Source organism: Ursus maritimus, unplaced genomic scaffold, assembly GCF_017311325.1.
Source record: "Ursus maritimus isolate PB19 unplaced genomic scaffold, ASM1731132v1 scaffold_19, whole genome shotgun sequence".
NCBI classification, from domain to species: domain Eukaryota; kingdom Metazoa; phylum Chordata; class Mammalia; order Carnivora; family Ursidae; genus Ursus; species Ursus maritimus.
This window is the reverse complement of record NW_024424341.1, coordinates 57,418,022-57,433,932: the sequence shown is the minus strand read 5'-3', so window position 1 is coordinate 57,433,932 and position 15,911 is coordinate 57,418,022. Positions and strand designations below refer to the sequence as shown.

The window sequence follows — 15,911 nt, the reverse complement described above, 5'->3', positions numbered from 1 at the left end:
TGACTATTTGGAAATAGGGTCCTTGCAGATGATCAAGAATGAGGTCATTTGAGTGGGCCCTAATCCAACATGACCGTGTCCTTATTTTTTTTCTTAAGTTAATTTATTCATTCATTTATTTGATCTACACCCAACATAGGGCTCAAACTCATGGCCCTGAGATCAAGAGTCACACGCTCCTCTGATTGAGCCAGCCAGGCACCATGACCGTGTCCTTTTTTTTTTTTTTTTTTTAAGATTTTATGTATTTATCTGAGAGAGAGAGAGCATGCACACGAGCGGGGTGAGGGGCAGAGGAAGAAGCACACTCCGTGCTGAGCAGGGAGCCCAACGTGGACCTCAATCCCAGGACCCTGAAATCATGACCTGAATCGAAGTCAAACACTTAATTTACTGAACCACCCAGGCACCCCCATGGTCATGTCCTTAAAATGGGGGGAGCTGGGATGCAGAGAGAGACATATACAGAGAGAAAACAGGTGAAGACACAGGAGATTAGCATCGACAGGCCACATCATGCCTGGGCTACCAGAAGCAAGGAGAGAGGCTTGGAACAGACCCTCCCTCACAGCCTGCGGACACCCTGATCTTGGACTCCTGGTCTCCGGAACCGGGAGACTACAAATGTCTGTTGTTTAAGCCACCTCAGTCTGTGGGACTTTGTTACGGCAGCCCCAGAAACTGCTATAACCCCAAATCCTTCAAAATGCCTATCACTGACTATAGTTCAATGTCTGTTTAGTTTCTTTTTTTTAATAGGCAAGAGCCACACGCAATAAAAGTCTCACATCCCAAGTGCGCAAATCGATGGGCTTCCACGAGCACAGGCACCACCATCCCCTGGGGTTGATTCTCCTTATGTCACTTTCTGACATCTGGTATTTTGGTTTGTTTCTGTTGTTGCCTCCCTGCTCCCCCACCCCCAACCCAAAATATTGGATCCTCCAGCACTGGAACTCAATCCTCATTCACCATGGTCTCCCAGATCCCAGAAGGTGTCAAGTCAAGGGTACTCCATGAAGAATCAAGTCTGAATGGGGGGATGGGGGCTGGGTGACCCCACAGTCTCAGGGGAAGGGAAGTTGAACCCCTCCCAAGAACCAGTGGACCCATCCATTTTAAGTTCCGGACTAGAATGGATAAATCCATTGCAATTCTAGTGGAAGGGATGTATTCGGTAGAACTAGAAGGTGTTCGGGGCGCCTGGTTGGCTCAGTAGGTTAAGTGTCTGCCTTTGGCTCAGGTCATAATCCCAGGGTCCTGGGATCAAGCCCCATGTCGGGCTGTCTGCTCAGTGGGGAGCCTGCTTCTCCCTCTGCCTGCCACTCCCCCTGCTTGTGCTCTTGCGCTCTCGCTCTCTCTCTCTCTCTCTCTCTCTCGGTCAAATAAATAAATAAAATATAAAAAAAAAAAAAGAACTAGAAGGTGTTCACAGAAACCCCTGTGGGAATGTGCTGGCCAATACCTTTCTCTACTCCTATGCCCCCCCCCTTATTGGGGTGCAGTGGTTGGGTCCTTTATGAGGCAGGCTGTGGGGACAGGGACTTTGAGGGTCCCTGGCCAGAGTAGGTGGAGAGTCTCAGAGGAAGGAGCCCCTGGGAGCAGGGCCCCCCCACACGCCATGGCGAGCGTGGTGGTGAAGACAATCTGGCAGTCTAAAGAGATCCATGAGGCCGGGGACCCCCCTGCGGGGGTCGAGAGCCGCTCCCAGCTGGTCCCTGAGGCTCCTGGGGGTGTGACCACCCCAGCCAAGGGGATCACGAAGAAAAAGAAGGCCGTGTCGTTCCACGGGTGGGTTTGTCGCACCCTGTCAGGGACGGTCCTAGCGCCCAGCACAGCCTCCAACAGAGCACGAGTCCCACCGTGGGTGCTTGGAGGAAGGGGAGGGGGAGGAGGGTGGGGCAGGGGAGAGGCAGACAAGAGGGTGGTGGCAGTGTGTGGGAGGAAGAGAGGAAGAAGGTAGTGGGGATGAAGGGAGGAAGGAAAAGTTCAGTGGGGAAGGACAAACTCAGGAGAAGGAGGGAGGACTAATGGGGGGGGGAGGAAGTAGGCAGAGGGGATGGAGAAGGAAGAAAAAATCCAGCAGCGGGGACAGAGGAGGAAGAAGAAAGTGGGTGACGAGGCTGGAGTCAGAGAGAGCAGGGGGTGTGGAGATAGGGAGGCAGGAGGGGCCGTATCCACTGGGGCTGCACCTTGAACCCCTTGCCTGCTTCTCCTCCCCAGGGTGGAACCTAGGATGTCCCACGAGCCGATGCACTGGTGCCTGAACCTCAAACGGTCCTCGGCCTGCACCAATGTGTCACTGCTCAACCTGGCTGCCATGGAGCCCACGGACTCCTCGGGGACAGACTCAACCACGGAAGACAGTGGCCCGCTTGCGCTGCCGGTGCCCCCTGCCTCCCCCACCCCACCCTGGGCTTCAGATGACCCAGATATCACGGAAATACTGGTGAGGGGCCCTGGCTAGGGAAGATGAGGGTCTTCACCCTGGTGGTAGGCAAATACTGAGGATGGGGGGAGGGGTGTCTTCTTGACTTGGAATGAGATGGTTCTGGTGACCCTCAAGGCCCAGAGGAACTGCCTCCTCCTCCCCGAATGGCCAGCCGTGACTCCATTCCATCCTGGGTGGCATGATGCTTGCTGCCTGGGAATTGGTCTTTTAGTTCAGCCACTCACTTCCACATGTCCTGGGTGAGGCTAGAGCCATATATAGGAGTCAGGCCAGGTTCCCGAACTTGGGGAGCTCTCCTGGTCTGGTGGGGGTGAGACAGCCAGGGGTGATAAATTTCCATAATGGAGGGAACACTGGGTATCCCAGAGAAGGGCCACTCAAACCAGGCTGGGAAGATGAGAGAATGCTTCCTGGAGGAGGCAGTGTTGGACCTGGGCTTCGACGGTAGAGTAGGAGTTCTCTGAGGGGATCACCTAAGCATCTGAGGCAAAGCTGGGAGGTGAGCAAGATCCAGGGGGAATGTAGAGAATTCCTGGCTAGAGCATGGAGTGCTACGGTTTGATTCTTTAACTTCCCAGCCAACCTCTATCCCGGCCAGGCTTCCGCTGGGCCAGGCCCTGAGCTGGACTGGACTCGGACTCTGAGAATTACACGAATAATAACCATGGTCATAATGATGCTAATAAGATTCAGTAGCATTTACTGAGCACTTTCTATGTTCCAGGAGCCTCGGTTTCCCCATCCGTAACATAGAAATGCATGATTTGTTCTTCCAAGTACGTCTTGAACACCTACGATGCACCAGGCCCTGGTGTAGGAGCAGGAAATAGAGCAGGACAGAGTTCTGGACGTAACCACACCCACTTCATGAGGTTGTCATGACAATGAAGAGGCTGTAGAATGTTTCCTTCGTGTAGAAGGTTTCTTTAGCACCGTGGCCGGCTGTGAGCCCAGAAGAAGTGTTAGGTTTTGTTATGATTTATCCCCATTTCATGGATGAAGATATTGAGGCCTAAAAAAGGTTAAATAGCACAGCCAAGGTCACACAGCTTATAAGGAGTGCAGGCAGTCTTAGGAGTTGGGGGGTAACTTGGGTGCATTTGGGGGACAGCCGAGGTTCCTGTGGGAGCCCTGAAGAGGGTGGCCTTGGCCCAGTTGGCCATGCCCACGGGAGGCTTTCCAGAAAAGGCAACACATAAGCTGGATCTTGAAGATAAGGAAGGCGTTCCCCAAGCAGAAGACAGGGAATGGCGTTCCAGCTAGCTGGAACTGGAAGTGCAAAAGGACAGGGGTTTAAAAGAGGCCGGAGAAGGGGAGTAACTACAAACTGGTCTCTGAGACTGGAGTGTGGTATGTGAGAGAGATGAGGCTGGAGTCGGGAAGGCAGAGGCCACACAGGCTGAGAAATGTGGGTGCACATCTGAGGCCAATGGGGAGCCATTGAGGGTTCCTGGGTAGTGGAGAGGAACCATTCAGGAGTTTGGACTGAGCACCCATTTACTGAGCACCCACTGTGTTCTAGGCACTGTGCTACATCCCTGTGGTGGGGGTCTCCTTTTCTTCCCTTAGAAGTTCTGTCAGGGAACTGGTATAATTACCAGTTTAAAGATGAAAACAAAAATAACACTCCAGAGAGGTGGAGTGACCTTTGCAAGGAAGGAGAGCCTGTAAGAGACAGGGCCTTTGTGATGTGAGAGCAAAGGTCCTTTCTTTCCTTAGAAGAGTCTTCTGCAGCTGGTGTGGGGATGTTTGGAAGGCGGAGGCTGGAGGCAGGGAGGCGGGACAGGAGGCTGGGCTAGGGTCCAGGATGGAATGGCCAGATGGAGAGATGGGAACAGGGCAGAGAGACATCTCCCTTGGCCAGAACAGTGTCCTCCCTCTCTGCGAGCATTGCTCACACAGTACCTGCAGAGCTCTGCCTCCCACCAGAGTTGTTTCTGAGTCACATTCCCCAGCAGATCGTGACACCCAGGGGAGAGCTCGCTGTGGGGCTGGAAGGATGCATCAGCCTCCCGGGGCGGGGGTGGGGGGGTGTTGAGGTTCCTTCTCTGTGAAAAGGAAAAGTAACGATGGCCAATACCCAGGGGTATGTGCAGAGCAGGGAGAGTGTGGACAGCAAGAGCACATCCTGGCACTCAGCACCTGAGCCACATCAGGAGAGATGCTGGAAACAGGCAGAGAGAAGGGGGCGGAAACTCAGCGAGAGGGGGGCAGAGATCCAGGGAGATGTGGGACAGAGAACTAGAGAGAGGGAAGAGAAATGGATGTCTGGGGACCGTGGTTGAGATGACAAGTCCCAGACTGGATGGAGAACAGCAGAACACAAGGCAGACAGCTTTGGCTCCTGTCGTAAGCTCTGACACCTTTATGAGGCCAGAGGAGGAGCTGAGATGGTGGTATTGCTTTTTGAGAAGGTCAGTGAATCAAGGTAAAGATGCACAGGGCAGGGCTTTTGACTTCTGCTCGGGACTTGTCTTGCTGTCCGTAGAATTCCTGGAGGCTGCTGTGAGATCTTGGTACTAAGCCCCTTCCTGGACATTTCTGCCCACTGCTATTTTTGACAACACTGACACTAATCACTGAGCTTGCCTTATCGATCATACCATCTCGTTGAGCCTTTCTCACTGCCACCTGAGCCAAGGTATCATCATTCCCGTTTTATGAGGAAGGAAACTGAAGCAGGCTCAGAGTGGGGGGTTAGATGGCTGAGTTGCAGCCTACGGGTGGCCAAGGAGGGATTTGTCCCCATCTCTGACTCCCCCCCTCACCATCATGCCTTTCACTTCTCAGCCAGGGCTGACAGGCTCTGCCTTCACCACCCCCTGATCTGCTCTCAGTGAAGCTGAAACTCACCTCCAGGGACCCAAACTGCCCCTTCTCAAGAAGTATTGACCAAGAGCCTTTCTGAGCCAGCCTGTGTTCCTCCGAACAGCAGCCCTGGGGGGTCACTCTAAGCCCCAACTCCATGTGACAGGGAGGGTAACAGGTGCAGAGAGGTGAAGCCCCCTCCCTGAGGTCGTACAACTACTAAGTGGGAGAACTGAGTTGACCCCAGGACCTGCTTTCCTTGTTTCCCAGAATGGCTACAGGAAGCCCAAGACCTTCTGGGTCTTCAGTTAAAAATACCACTTTGTGTATTGGTTAGCTATCACCGTGAAAAAAATTATCCCCAAACTTCAAACGACCAACCTGGGAGGCAAGAATCCTACCACTGAACCACCAATGCTAACCAACCAACCTGGAATGGTTTAGCTGAGTGGTTCTGCCTCATGTTCAGGATCCCTCATGAGGTTGGAGCCAAACTTTCAGTAGGGGCTGCAGCCATCTGAAGGCTTGACTGGGGCTGGAGGTTGCACATCCACATTCACACGGCTCTTAGAGGGAGACTCATTTCCTCCCCATGAGTGGCTGCTTATGACATGGCAGTTACTCCCCAGAGCAAGAGAGGGCAGGCAGGAAGCCACGGTTCCTCTTATGAACTCGTCTCTTAAATCACACACCATCACTTCTGCCTGATTCTGTTTACTAGGTGGGAGAGTCACTAAGTTCAGCTCACACTCAAGTGAGGCGGATACGGCTCCTCATATGAAAGGGGTGTCAAAGAATTTGTGGACATATTTCAAAACACGAGATTTTGTGGGGCTTTATTTGTACAAGCCAGTCATCGGGATGAGGAAGTTCCCTTCTATTTCAGGTTGATGAGTGTTTTTATTATGGAACGGTGTCAGATTTTGTCAAATACTTTTCCTGTCAATTGACACGACTGTGTGTGTTTTCTCCTTTTATTCTATTGTTATGATATATTACATTGATTTTCATATGGATTTTAAAATTAATTTTCATATGTTAACCAAACTTGCATTCATAAGATAAATCCTACTTGGTCATGGTGTAAATTCTTGTTTTTAGGCTGCGGGATTTGGCTTGCTAGTCTTTTGTTGAGGATTTTGTGACTGTATTCAGAAGGGATATTGGGTTCTAGTTTTATTTTCTTGGAATGTCTTTGGTTCTGGTACTAGGGTAACACTGGCCACATAGAATGAGTTAGAAACTGCTCCCTCCTCTTCTATTTTTGTTTCTGAAGAGTTGGAGTTGCAGTGGTAGCAATTCTTTCCTAAATGACTGGTAGAATTCACTAGTGAAGCTGTCTGGTACTGAGATTTTCTGTGTTGGAACTAACTCAATTTCTTTACTTCTTAAGGGTCTGTTTGGATGTCCTATTTCCTTTTGAATCACTTTTGATAGTTTGTTTCTAGGAATTTCCCTGTTTCATCAAAATAATCAAGTTTGATGGCATACAAGTGTTTATAGTATTCTCTTTTTTAAAAAAAATATTTTGGAGTGCCTGGGTGGCTCAGTTGGCTAAGCATCCAACTCTTTGATTTTGGCTCAGGTCATGATCTCAGGGTCATGTGATCGAGCCCCATGTCGGGCTCCACACTCAAGCAGAGTCTGCTTGTCCCTCTCTCTCTGCTCCTGCCCCCACCAGCATTCTCTCTCTCTCTCTCTCTAAAATACAAAGAGAGAGAGAGAGGTAAAATAATATTTTATTTTTAAGCAATCTCTATACCCGATGTGGGGCTCGAACTCATAACCCCGAGATCAAGAGTTGCACACTCCACTGACTGAGCCAGCCAGGCACCCTGTTCATAGTATTCTCTTATAGTCCTTTGTCTTTCCCTAAGCTTCATAGCAATGTCCCCTCTTTCCTTCCTGATTTTAGTAATTTGAGTCTTCTCTTCCATGGTCAGTCTTGCTATAGATCTGTCAATTGTGCTGATCTTTTCAAAAAAACAACTTCCAGTTTTGTTGACTTCAGCTATTCTCGATTTTGATGTTTCTGCACTCCAGTCTTTATTGCTTCCTTCTGCTAGCTTTGGGTTTGTCTTGCTCTTCTTTTTCTAGTTTCTTAAGAAGGAAAGCTAGGTTATTGACTCTGAGTTCTTTCTTCTTTTCTGAAGGTGTTTAGAGCTCTAAATTTCCCTCAAAGTACTGCTTTCACTGCATCCCATAAGTTTTTGGATGTTGTGTTTTCACTTTCCTCCACCCCAAAGTGTTTTATATTTTTCTTTGGTTTTTCTACTTATTGGTTGTTTTATGAGTGTGCCTAATTTCCATAGATTTGTTAGTTCCCCAAATTTCTTTCTGTGTTGACTTTTTTTAAAATTTGTTTTTTAAAGAGAGAGAGAGAGCAGGGGGAGTGGCAAAGGGAGAGGGAGAGAGAGCATCTTTTTAAAAAAGATTTATTTGAGAGAGCAAGCCTGTGCACATGTGCACATTGGGGGAGGGGCAAAGGGAGAGAATCTTCAAGCAGACTCCCCATTGATTGCAGAGCCTGATGCAGGGCTCATTCTCACCATCCATGAGATCATGATCTGAGCCAAAATCAAGAGTGGACACATAACTGACTGAGCCACTCAGGAGCCCCTTTTTCATGCATTTTAAAGCTCTGGTGCATATATATTTACAACAGTTATATCTTCTCAATTACTTGACTCTTACAAGTTTTGGCAGTTGTTTCATTGTTTTTATGAAGGGGTGGAATTTTGGGGTTCCACTATTTTACCTATGTCACCTTAAATACCGTACTTCTTTTCACACCTGTTCTCCAGAGCAATCATTCCAGAAATGTGATGTTGCCCATATCTTACAATGGAGGAAACTGTCGTCTCTTTTCTGTTTGTGAATTAATTCAGCAACTGTGAAGGAAACCAAAGTAACTGGCTTAAGTAAGATAGTTTATTTCTCACATAAAGGTCTCAACAAGGACAGCAGGCTTGCTCTTCAAATGCAGCAGGTTACAGGGTCCTGTGTTCTGGGGGTTCAGATATTAAGTCACAAGTTTGGCAGCCATAACAAAAAGATACAAAATAGCACTGGTTAAGCTAGATGGAAAATGTTCTGTCTCACTTGTAAGTCTTCATAAGTGATTGGAATTTGAGTACACGGGCTCACAGGGTTGGGGATTCAGGCTTCCATCTTATTGCGTGCTCCAACTGGTCCAAGATGGTTGCACAGCCTTTAGCCATCAACTTTGCATTTCAGCCAGTAAGAAGAGAGAAAGGGGGACGTGTCCCCTCTTCTCCTTTAATAAAGGCATTACTTAGAAATTGCCTACATCGTTGCTGCTCACATCCCATTGGCCAATACTTTGTCATATGGCCACACCTACTTGCAAGGGAGTCTGGGAAATGTAGTCTTTGGCTGGACAGTCACGTACCAGGCTAACTCCTCTGTAAACGTGAAAGAGCAGAGAGGATCCTGCCACAGGCAGCCCTCTTGAGCCGCAGTTTGCTTGGCATGAGTCACAAAGCATGTGTTTTAACAGTTTATCTTATTTATGTGTGTGGATCCCAGGGGCATTTATCTCTGTTTGGTTGAGACCATCCTTCTCCCATGTGTCTAAGTGCTCCCCCAAGCCCCCACTCCCTCCTAGATCCTACTTATTTTCCTTCCATTCCACCAAGCAGAAAATGAGTCCATCCCCCAGTTTTACGGAGCAGGAATACCAAGAATCAAAGAGGTGAAGCCCTGGCCCGAGGTCACACAGCCATTCCAGGGCAGAATCGAGGTGTAAACCTGGCCTCCTCCCAGTTCTTGACCTTTTGCTTGGGGTTGCGATTTGCTCCCACACACCCACTGACCCACCTTCTCCCATTCTTCCCCAGAGTGGGGTCAACAGCGGATTGGTCCGTGCCAAAGACTCCATCACCAGCTTGAAGGAAAAGACCACTAGGGTTAACCAGCACGTGCAGACGCTGCAGGTGGGGGGACCCTCCCCAATACCTCCTCTTCCTCCATAGCCATGTTCCGCTCTTACAGCTCTCCTCCAACCCAGTGTACCCACCACCCAGGTTGGGACAGTTGAGGCTCAGAAGGGAAAGGGACCTTCCCCAGGCCCAGCCTCTCCTCCCCAGGGGGTATTCCCTATGGCCCTGGCTAACCTCTCCTCCCTTCCGTGCTCCAGAGTGAGTGTTCTGTGCTGAGTGAGAATCTAGAAAGAAGGCGGCAAGAAGCGGAAGAACTGGAAGGGTACTGTAGTCAACTGAAGGTGAGCAGCTAGGGGGCAAGAGTAGGGTGGGGAGTAGGGAGGGGAAGTAGGAAGAGGTGAGGGTGGGAAGAAATGTGAGGAGGCATGGAGTCATAGACAGGAACAAGGTGGAAGTGGACAAGTAGCCTGGGAGGGGGTCTAAGGAGGAAGCCATCCCTTGGGTCAAGGGAACCAGGCAGATAAGGGGCAGACCAGTGAGCAGAAGGCAGGCTTCCGGGAAGAAGTGGGTGTGTCTTGTCTGAGGGATTGTATATGAAACTAGCGAGGGTAGGGGTTGGGAGGCAGAACTGGAATGGGAAGGCAGGGCCCCCGCCCTGGTGTCCTGACCCAGGAGAACTGCCGGAAGGTGACCCGGTCGGTGGAAGATGCTGAAATAAAAACCAACGTCCTGAAGCAGAACTCTGCCCTGCTGGAGGTGAGGGGGGGGTTTGGAGAAGAGGATCAGATGCATGAGGTACTTGAGGTAGACTTCGGGTGGGACTTCCCACCCTGCCACCCCCACCACCACACTTGCCCCTTCACGATGACCTCCATGCACAGTCACATTCCGTGAGGGATTCGTGTTGGACTTTGAGCAGGAATGCCTGTCCTGCCCACATTCCCACTCACGTCCCAGCAAAATGTTGGAAAAGCTTCGATTGTCCCTCCTAAACAGGAGGGTCTGGAATTTGACACCACGGAGAACTGGAGTGGGGGTGGAGGGCTGGATGGAGACATGGAGGCAAGGAATTCGGAGGTGAAAAGGAGTCCTCCAGCCAGGCTTCAAATGGGACAACCCCCCCTAGTCACAGCAGTCGAGAGTCCATTTAGACTTGAACCGGGACTTCCCGATATTCTATTCCACATCCAAATACTTTCCAATCTTGGGGATTCAATGGGCAGCTTTGGGGGTGGAGGTGGCTGGGGGAGGCAAGGGGCTGGACACTGTAACCCTGCCTTCCTCTCCTGCCCAGGAGAAGCTGCGCTACCTCCAGCGGCAACTGCAGGATGAGACACCGCGGAGACAAGAGGCTGAGCTGCAAGAGCTGGAGCAGAAGCTGGACGCCGGCCTCTCTCGGCACAGCTTGGGCCCCACCACCCAGTCCCCTGGCTGCTGTGGCCCTCCAGGGAACCCCGACGAACCCCCACGACCGCGCAGCATGGCCCCAGGCGGCTGGGGTATGGGGCCCAGGGCAGGGGAAGGCCCCATCGTAAGCGAACAGGAGATGCAGAAGGTCTCTGCTGGCCTTGAGGAGCTGAGGCGAGTGGGACAGGGGGGCGGGGCGGCGCGAAGCCTCAAGGAGCTAAAATGGGTGGGCCTGAGGGTGGAACCTCGAAGATCTTAGGGGACAGGGCCTACACAGTGGAGCCTCAAAGAGCTAGGAGGGAGTGCGTTGTGAATGGTGACCTGGAAAGGCTGGACTGAGTTTGAGTATAGGGTTGGCAGAAGGGAGGTCTGGTGAAACTAGGGTGGGCAGGTTTGGGTAGGGGACAGGTCCTCGGAGGTTCCAACTTCAAGGAAACAAAGTTGGGGTGAGCGGTGCCTTAAAGAAGCAATGTCTGGCGGAACTGATGTGGGGCTGGGGGGCAGGACCAGGGAAGGGCCAGGATACCCGATAAGGGGATAGAGACAGGGTTCTGTAGGACATGGGAGGATTACAAGAAATGGACAGGACAGAAGAATTTGGGAGCTGGATGGGTCCAGAGCAATGGGCGGGGCTGCTGGCGACGTGTCCAAACCTGAGCCTTGACCTGATCCTTACCTCTGCCTCTCCAGGAGAGAGGTGTCGTCGTTGACTGCCCGCTGGCATCAGGAGGAGGGGGCAGTGCAGGAGGCCCTGCGGCTGCTCGGGGGCCTGGGCGGCAGGCTGGATGGCTTCCTGGGCCAGTGGGAGCGGGCGCAGCGTGAGCAGGCGCAGGCGGCGCGGGGCCTGCAGGAGCTGCGGGGCCGGGCGGACGAGCTGTGCACAATGTAAGAACCAAGGCGAGTGCGCGGCCAGGGGTGAGGGGCGGGTCCTTGAAGAAAAGGGATGGGCCAATCAGCTGGGGCCTAGCGGTAGAGACCATGGACTGGCAGGAAGAAGCTCTAATTAGAAGGTGGGGTGTGCTATACCCAATAAGGACCGAAGGGTGGGGCCAATTAGAAAAGGATCGAGTTCCATACCTTAAAAGGACAAAGGGAGGAGCCAAGTGGCATGGGGAAAGCCAGTTAGAGAACAGGGAGGGGCATTCCAGAACGTAAAACACAAGGGAAGGGCCAATCAGAGCAGAGAGGGGCGGGCGTGGCGGGAGTATTGCAGACTAGATGGCAAAAATGAAGCTGGGCGGATAATGGGTGGAGTGTGGAGACGACTTTATTGATGGAGAGGAGACCTCGCAGCACTGGTTACTCTCACACCTCAGGGTGGAGCGATCAGCGGTGTCTGTGGCTTCACTGAGGAGCGACCTGGAGGGGCTGGGCCCAGTGAAACCTATTCTGGAGGAGCTGGGACGGCAATTTCAGAGCTCTCGAAGAGGGTCTGACCTCTCCATGAGCCTGGATCGGCCGCCCCAAGGCTCTTGTGGCCGCTGTGCCAGGTAAGGGGACGGGGCCTGGCAGGGCCTGGTGCATTCTGGGTCATGTTGAGGACAGAACATTGAAGAAGATGAGGCACTGCCCAAGGCGGGGGAGGCGGAGTTCACTTTGGGAGACAGGAAATCCCCATGCATTTTAGGCCAGGCTAGTCCTGCTGCGTTATGGCAGCCAGATTTTTTCCCCTCCCTACAAGTGAACTCAGTGTCTTGTGGAAAAAAAAAATTTGATACATTTCCAGCATCCTGGATTTCCAGTGCATTGTGGGAAGGTTGGGATGTGGTACTTGGTGGGAGGCAGGGTTTCTCAGTACATTGTGGGAAAGGTGAGACTTGGTGCATTGGAGAACCAAGGGATACCATGCTTGGTCCGTATTGGGAAGTGAGGGACTTCCAGTACAATATGGGATCACGTTTAACTAGTGTATTGTGGGAAATGTGGGTTGGTTTTCTTTTTTTCTTTTTCTCTTTCTTTCTTTCTTCCTTTTTTTTTTTTTAACACGAATCGAGGGCTGTCTTGTACCCTGTGGGAGTGGGAATCCCCAGGCATTGTAGGAACTACCCACACTGTGAAAACAAAGAAGACCTAATGCATTGTAGGCTGGCCCCAGTGCATGGTGGGAAGGTCACATAGATGCATAGTGGAGGCAGATCTGGGTAGAGGTGGGGCGGCTGGGTGTGGGGCATCTGGCAATGGAGTCGGTACTAGGCTTCTTACACCTGGTGACTGCTCCTCCCTCAGCCAGGGGCCACAGCTGTCCACAGAGTCCCTGCAGCAGCTGCTGGAGCGAGCACTGACCCCACTAGTGGACGAGGTGAAGCAGAGGGGCCTGGCTCCCGCCTGCCCCAGCTGCCAGAGGCTACACAAGAAGATTCTGGTACCAGGAACCATAGGCCATCATGGCCCACTTTTCTGTCAGGGGAGTGGGAGGGGAGCCCCGGACACACGGATACTGTTGGTGTGTGGCAGGATGGGAAGCAGTAAGCTGTGGGCAGCAGGTGTTGGGGGAAACACTTGGCTCTGATGCATTGGGGTGGGGGGAGGGGCAAGCAGTTTGGTGGTCAGTAAGTCATAAGTCAATCATTATGGAACCCTGGGTGATGGCCTTGGCCCAAAGCACGGTGACATATTGGATCTGGTGTGTTGTGGGGCACAGGAGAAAGACACAGTCTATAGCTTCATGGAATATAAGCCTGATTTTTTTTTTAAAGGTTTTATTTATTTATTTATTCGACAGAGATAGAAACAGCCAGCGAGAGAGGGAACACAAGCAGGGGGAGTGGGAGAGGAAGAAGCAGGCTCATAGCGGAGGAGCCTGATGTGGGGCTCGATCCCATAACGCCGGGATCACGCCCTGAGCCGAAGGCAGACGCTTAAGCGCTGTGCCACCCAGGCGCCCCAAGCCTGATTTTCTATAGACCTTAAGAAAGGCAATATGGGATCACTGAGGTTGGACAGGGGACCCAGCGAATACAGGTCATTGGAAGCTAATGGATTATGGGAAGTGGAACTATAGCTCTTCTTGAGGCACTGCACCCCAGACTCGCGCCCAGTAGCTGATGGGACTTGAGGCCTGTGTACATTCTGAAACATAGACATCTAAAGTATTATGGGATACTGACCTCATGTATGATGGGGTCCAAGTCTGCAGTGAGTGAGATAGACACTGATGTGGCAGGGCTATAGGACTGATACATGACAGGATATGGCACCTGGGACATTGGTGAATATAAGGAACCAGGGCACTGAGGGCTATTATTGTAACTGAGATGCTAATCTAATAGATAAAGAGATGTGGGATCTTATGAATTAGGGGATGTAGAAGTTCACCACATGAGGGGACGCTGGGGCCCAGACACGTATCAAATGCATGATGGTTCATGGGCATCAGGGGACAATATGTTAGGTGCTTAGTGCTTGCTGGGACATAGAAAGACAGTACATTAGGGGACAGACAGTGGGACAGACACAGGGTTAGCACACAGTGGGAATTTGGAAAGCCGGCACATTGTGGGTGCTGGGGTCAGTCTTAGGCCCGAAGTATGATGGGATGCCCTGCAGGAGGAACGTGGGCCCCATGGGCCCCATGCCCCTTGCCCTCCGCGATCCAGCTCCCCCTCCACCCCCAGCCCAGTCCGGCAAGCCCAGCCGCGCCTACACTCCTCTCCCCAGGAGCTGGAGCGCCAGGCCTTGGCCAAACACGTCAGGGCAGAGGCCCTGAGCTCCACCCTTCGGCTGGCCCAAGACGAAGCCTTACGGGCCAAGAACCTGCTGCTGACGGACAAGATGAAGCCGGAGTGAGGACGGAGGCTGAGGGCGTGGGAGGAGGGTGAGGTCTTGGGGAAAGGGCCTGAGTCACCCTCTTCACTCCAGTCCATGGCATCTGGCCTCATCAGCCCCAGCTCCCCACTCTCTGTCGTTACAGGGAGAAGGTGGCCACTGTGGACTATCTACACTTGAAGATGTGCTCCCTCCACGATCAACTCAGCAACCTGCCACTTGAAGGGTCCACGGGGACAATGGGGGGAGGAAGTAGTGGGGGGACTCCCCCAAAACGTGGGGGCCCAACCCCTGAACAATAAATGGCCTCTCATGCTGGCATGAATTCTGTCTCCTTTTTCGTACCAAAAGAGGGCTGGTAAAGCGCGCAAACACCATGCACCAGCCTCTGCTCACTATGACTCGATCCTCAGCCAATGGGGTGTCCTGGTTTCTAGAGAGGTGCTGATAATGGCACAGTTCTTTGAAAAGCCAAGAGGGGGTAGAAATAAGGTTCTGTGGTAGTTTGGGTCTGTCAATCCAAATGTTTTTAGAGTGATTTTTAAAATTTTATACATATACAAAAATATTCATATTATGTATTAAATTATATATTATAGATTATTAAATCTATATATTATATATTAAATTTGTTTAATATTTAAGTAATACATTTAAGTAATCTCTATGCCCAAAGTGGGGCTTAAACTCATGACCCCAAGATCAAGAGGCACATGCTCTTGGGGAACCTGCGTAGTGCACTCAGTTAAGCATCCAACTTTTGGTTTTGGCTCAGGTCATGATCTCAGGGTCATGGGATTGAGCCCTGTTCCAGGCTTCGTGCTCAGCTCAGAATCTGCTTGAGATTCTCTCCCCCTCTCCCTCAGCCCCTCCCACTCATGCTCGCTCTCTCTAAATAAATAAATAAATCTTAAAAAAAAAAAACAGTCACATGCTCTACGGACTGCTAAACCAATAAACATATATTATCTCACACAATTTCTGGATCGGGGATCTGGGACTGGCTTAGCTGGATGGTTTGGGTTCAGGGTCCTCATGAGGCTGCAGTCAGTATATCAGCTGGGGCTGCAGTAATTTGGAGATTTGGCTGTGGCTGGAAGTGGTACTTCCAAAATGGCACCCTCACATGGCTCTTGTTTGGAGGCCTCGGTTCCCTGCTGTCTGTTGGCTGGAGGCCTCAGTTTCTCATGGCAGCTAACTGCCCCGAGAGCAAGCAGTTAAAGAGAGAAGAAGCAGGAAGCTACAGTGCCCTGGATGATCCATTTCTGTAGCTGCGTTCTACCATTTCCCCTTTTTATAGTCATTAGAATTGAGTCACTAAGTCCTAATCATACCCAAGGAGCATGTCAAAGAATTCGTAGACACTTAAAAAAAGATTTTATTTTATGGGGCGCCTGGGTGGCTCAGTCGGTTAAGCATCTGCCTTTGGCTCAGGTCTTGATCTCGGGGTCCTGGGACTGAGTCGCACATTAGGCTCCCTGCTCAGTGGGGAGTCTGCTTCTCCCTCCCCCTCTGCCCCTCCCCCTGCTGGTGCTCTCTCTCACGAGCATGCTCTCTCTCAAATAGATAAAATCTTT

At 51.4% G+C, this 15,911-nt stretch overlaps 1 protein-coding gene across 1 annotated transcript; it reads left to right on the top strand.

The window, feature by feature from the left end:
• Window positions 1-1,621: 1,621 nt before the first annotated feature.
• TSKS (testis specific serine kinase substrate) lies at window positions 1,622-14,687 on the top strand. The gene is made up of 11 exons (XM_008684557.1): window positions 1,622-1,791; window positions 2,224-2,449; window positions 9,121-9,216; window positions 9,420-9,503; window positions 9,835-9,918; window positions 10,457-10,743; window positions 11,260-11,454; window positions 11,886-12,059; window positions 12,796-12,931; window positions 14,227-14,351; window positions 14,480-14,687. The coding sequence occupies exons 1-11, from the start codon at window positions 1,622-1,624 to the stop codon at window positions 14,634-14,636; spliced, it is 1,734 nt and encodes a 577-aa protein (XP_008682779.1). The 3' UTR covers window positions 14,637-14,687.
• The last annotated feature ends 1,224 nt before the right edge of the window (window positions 14,688-15,911 follow it).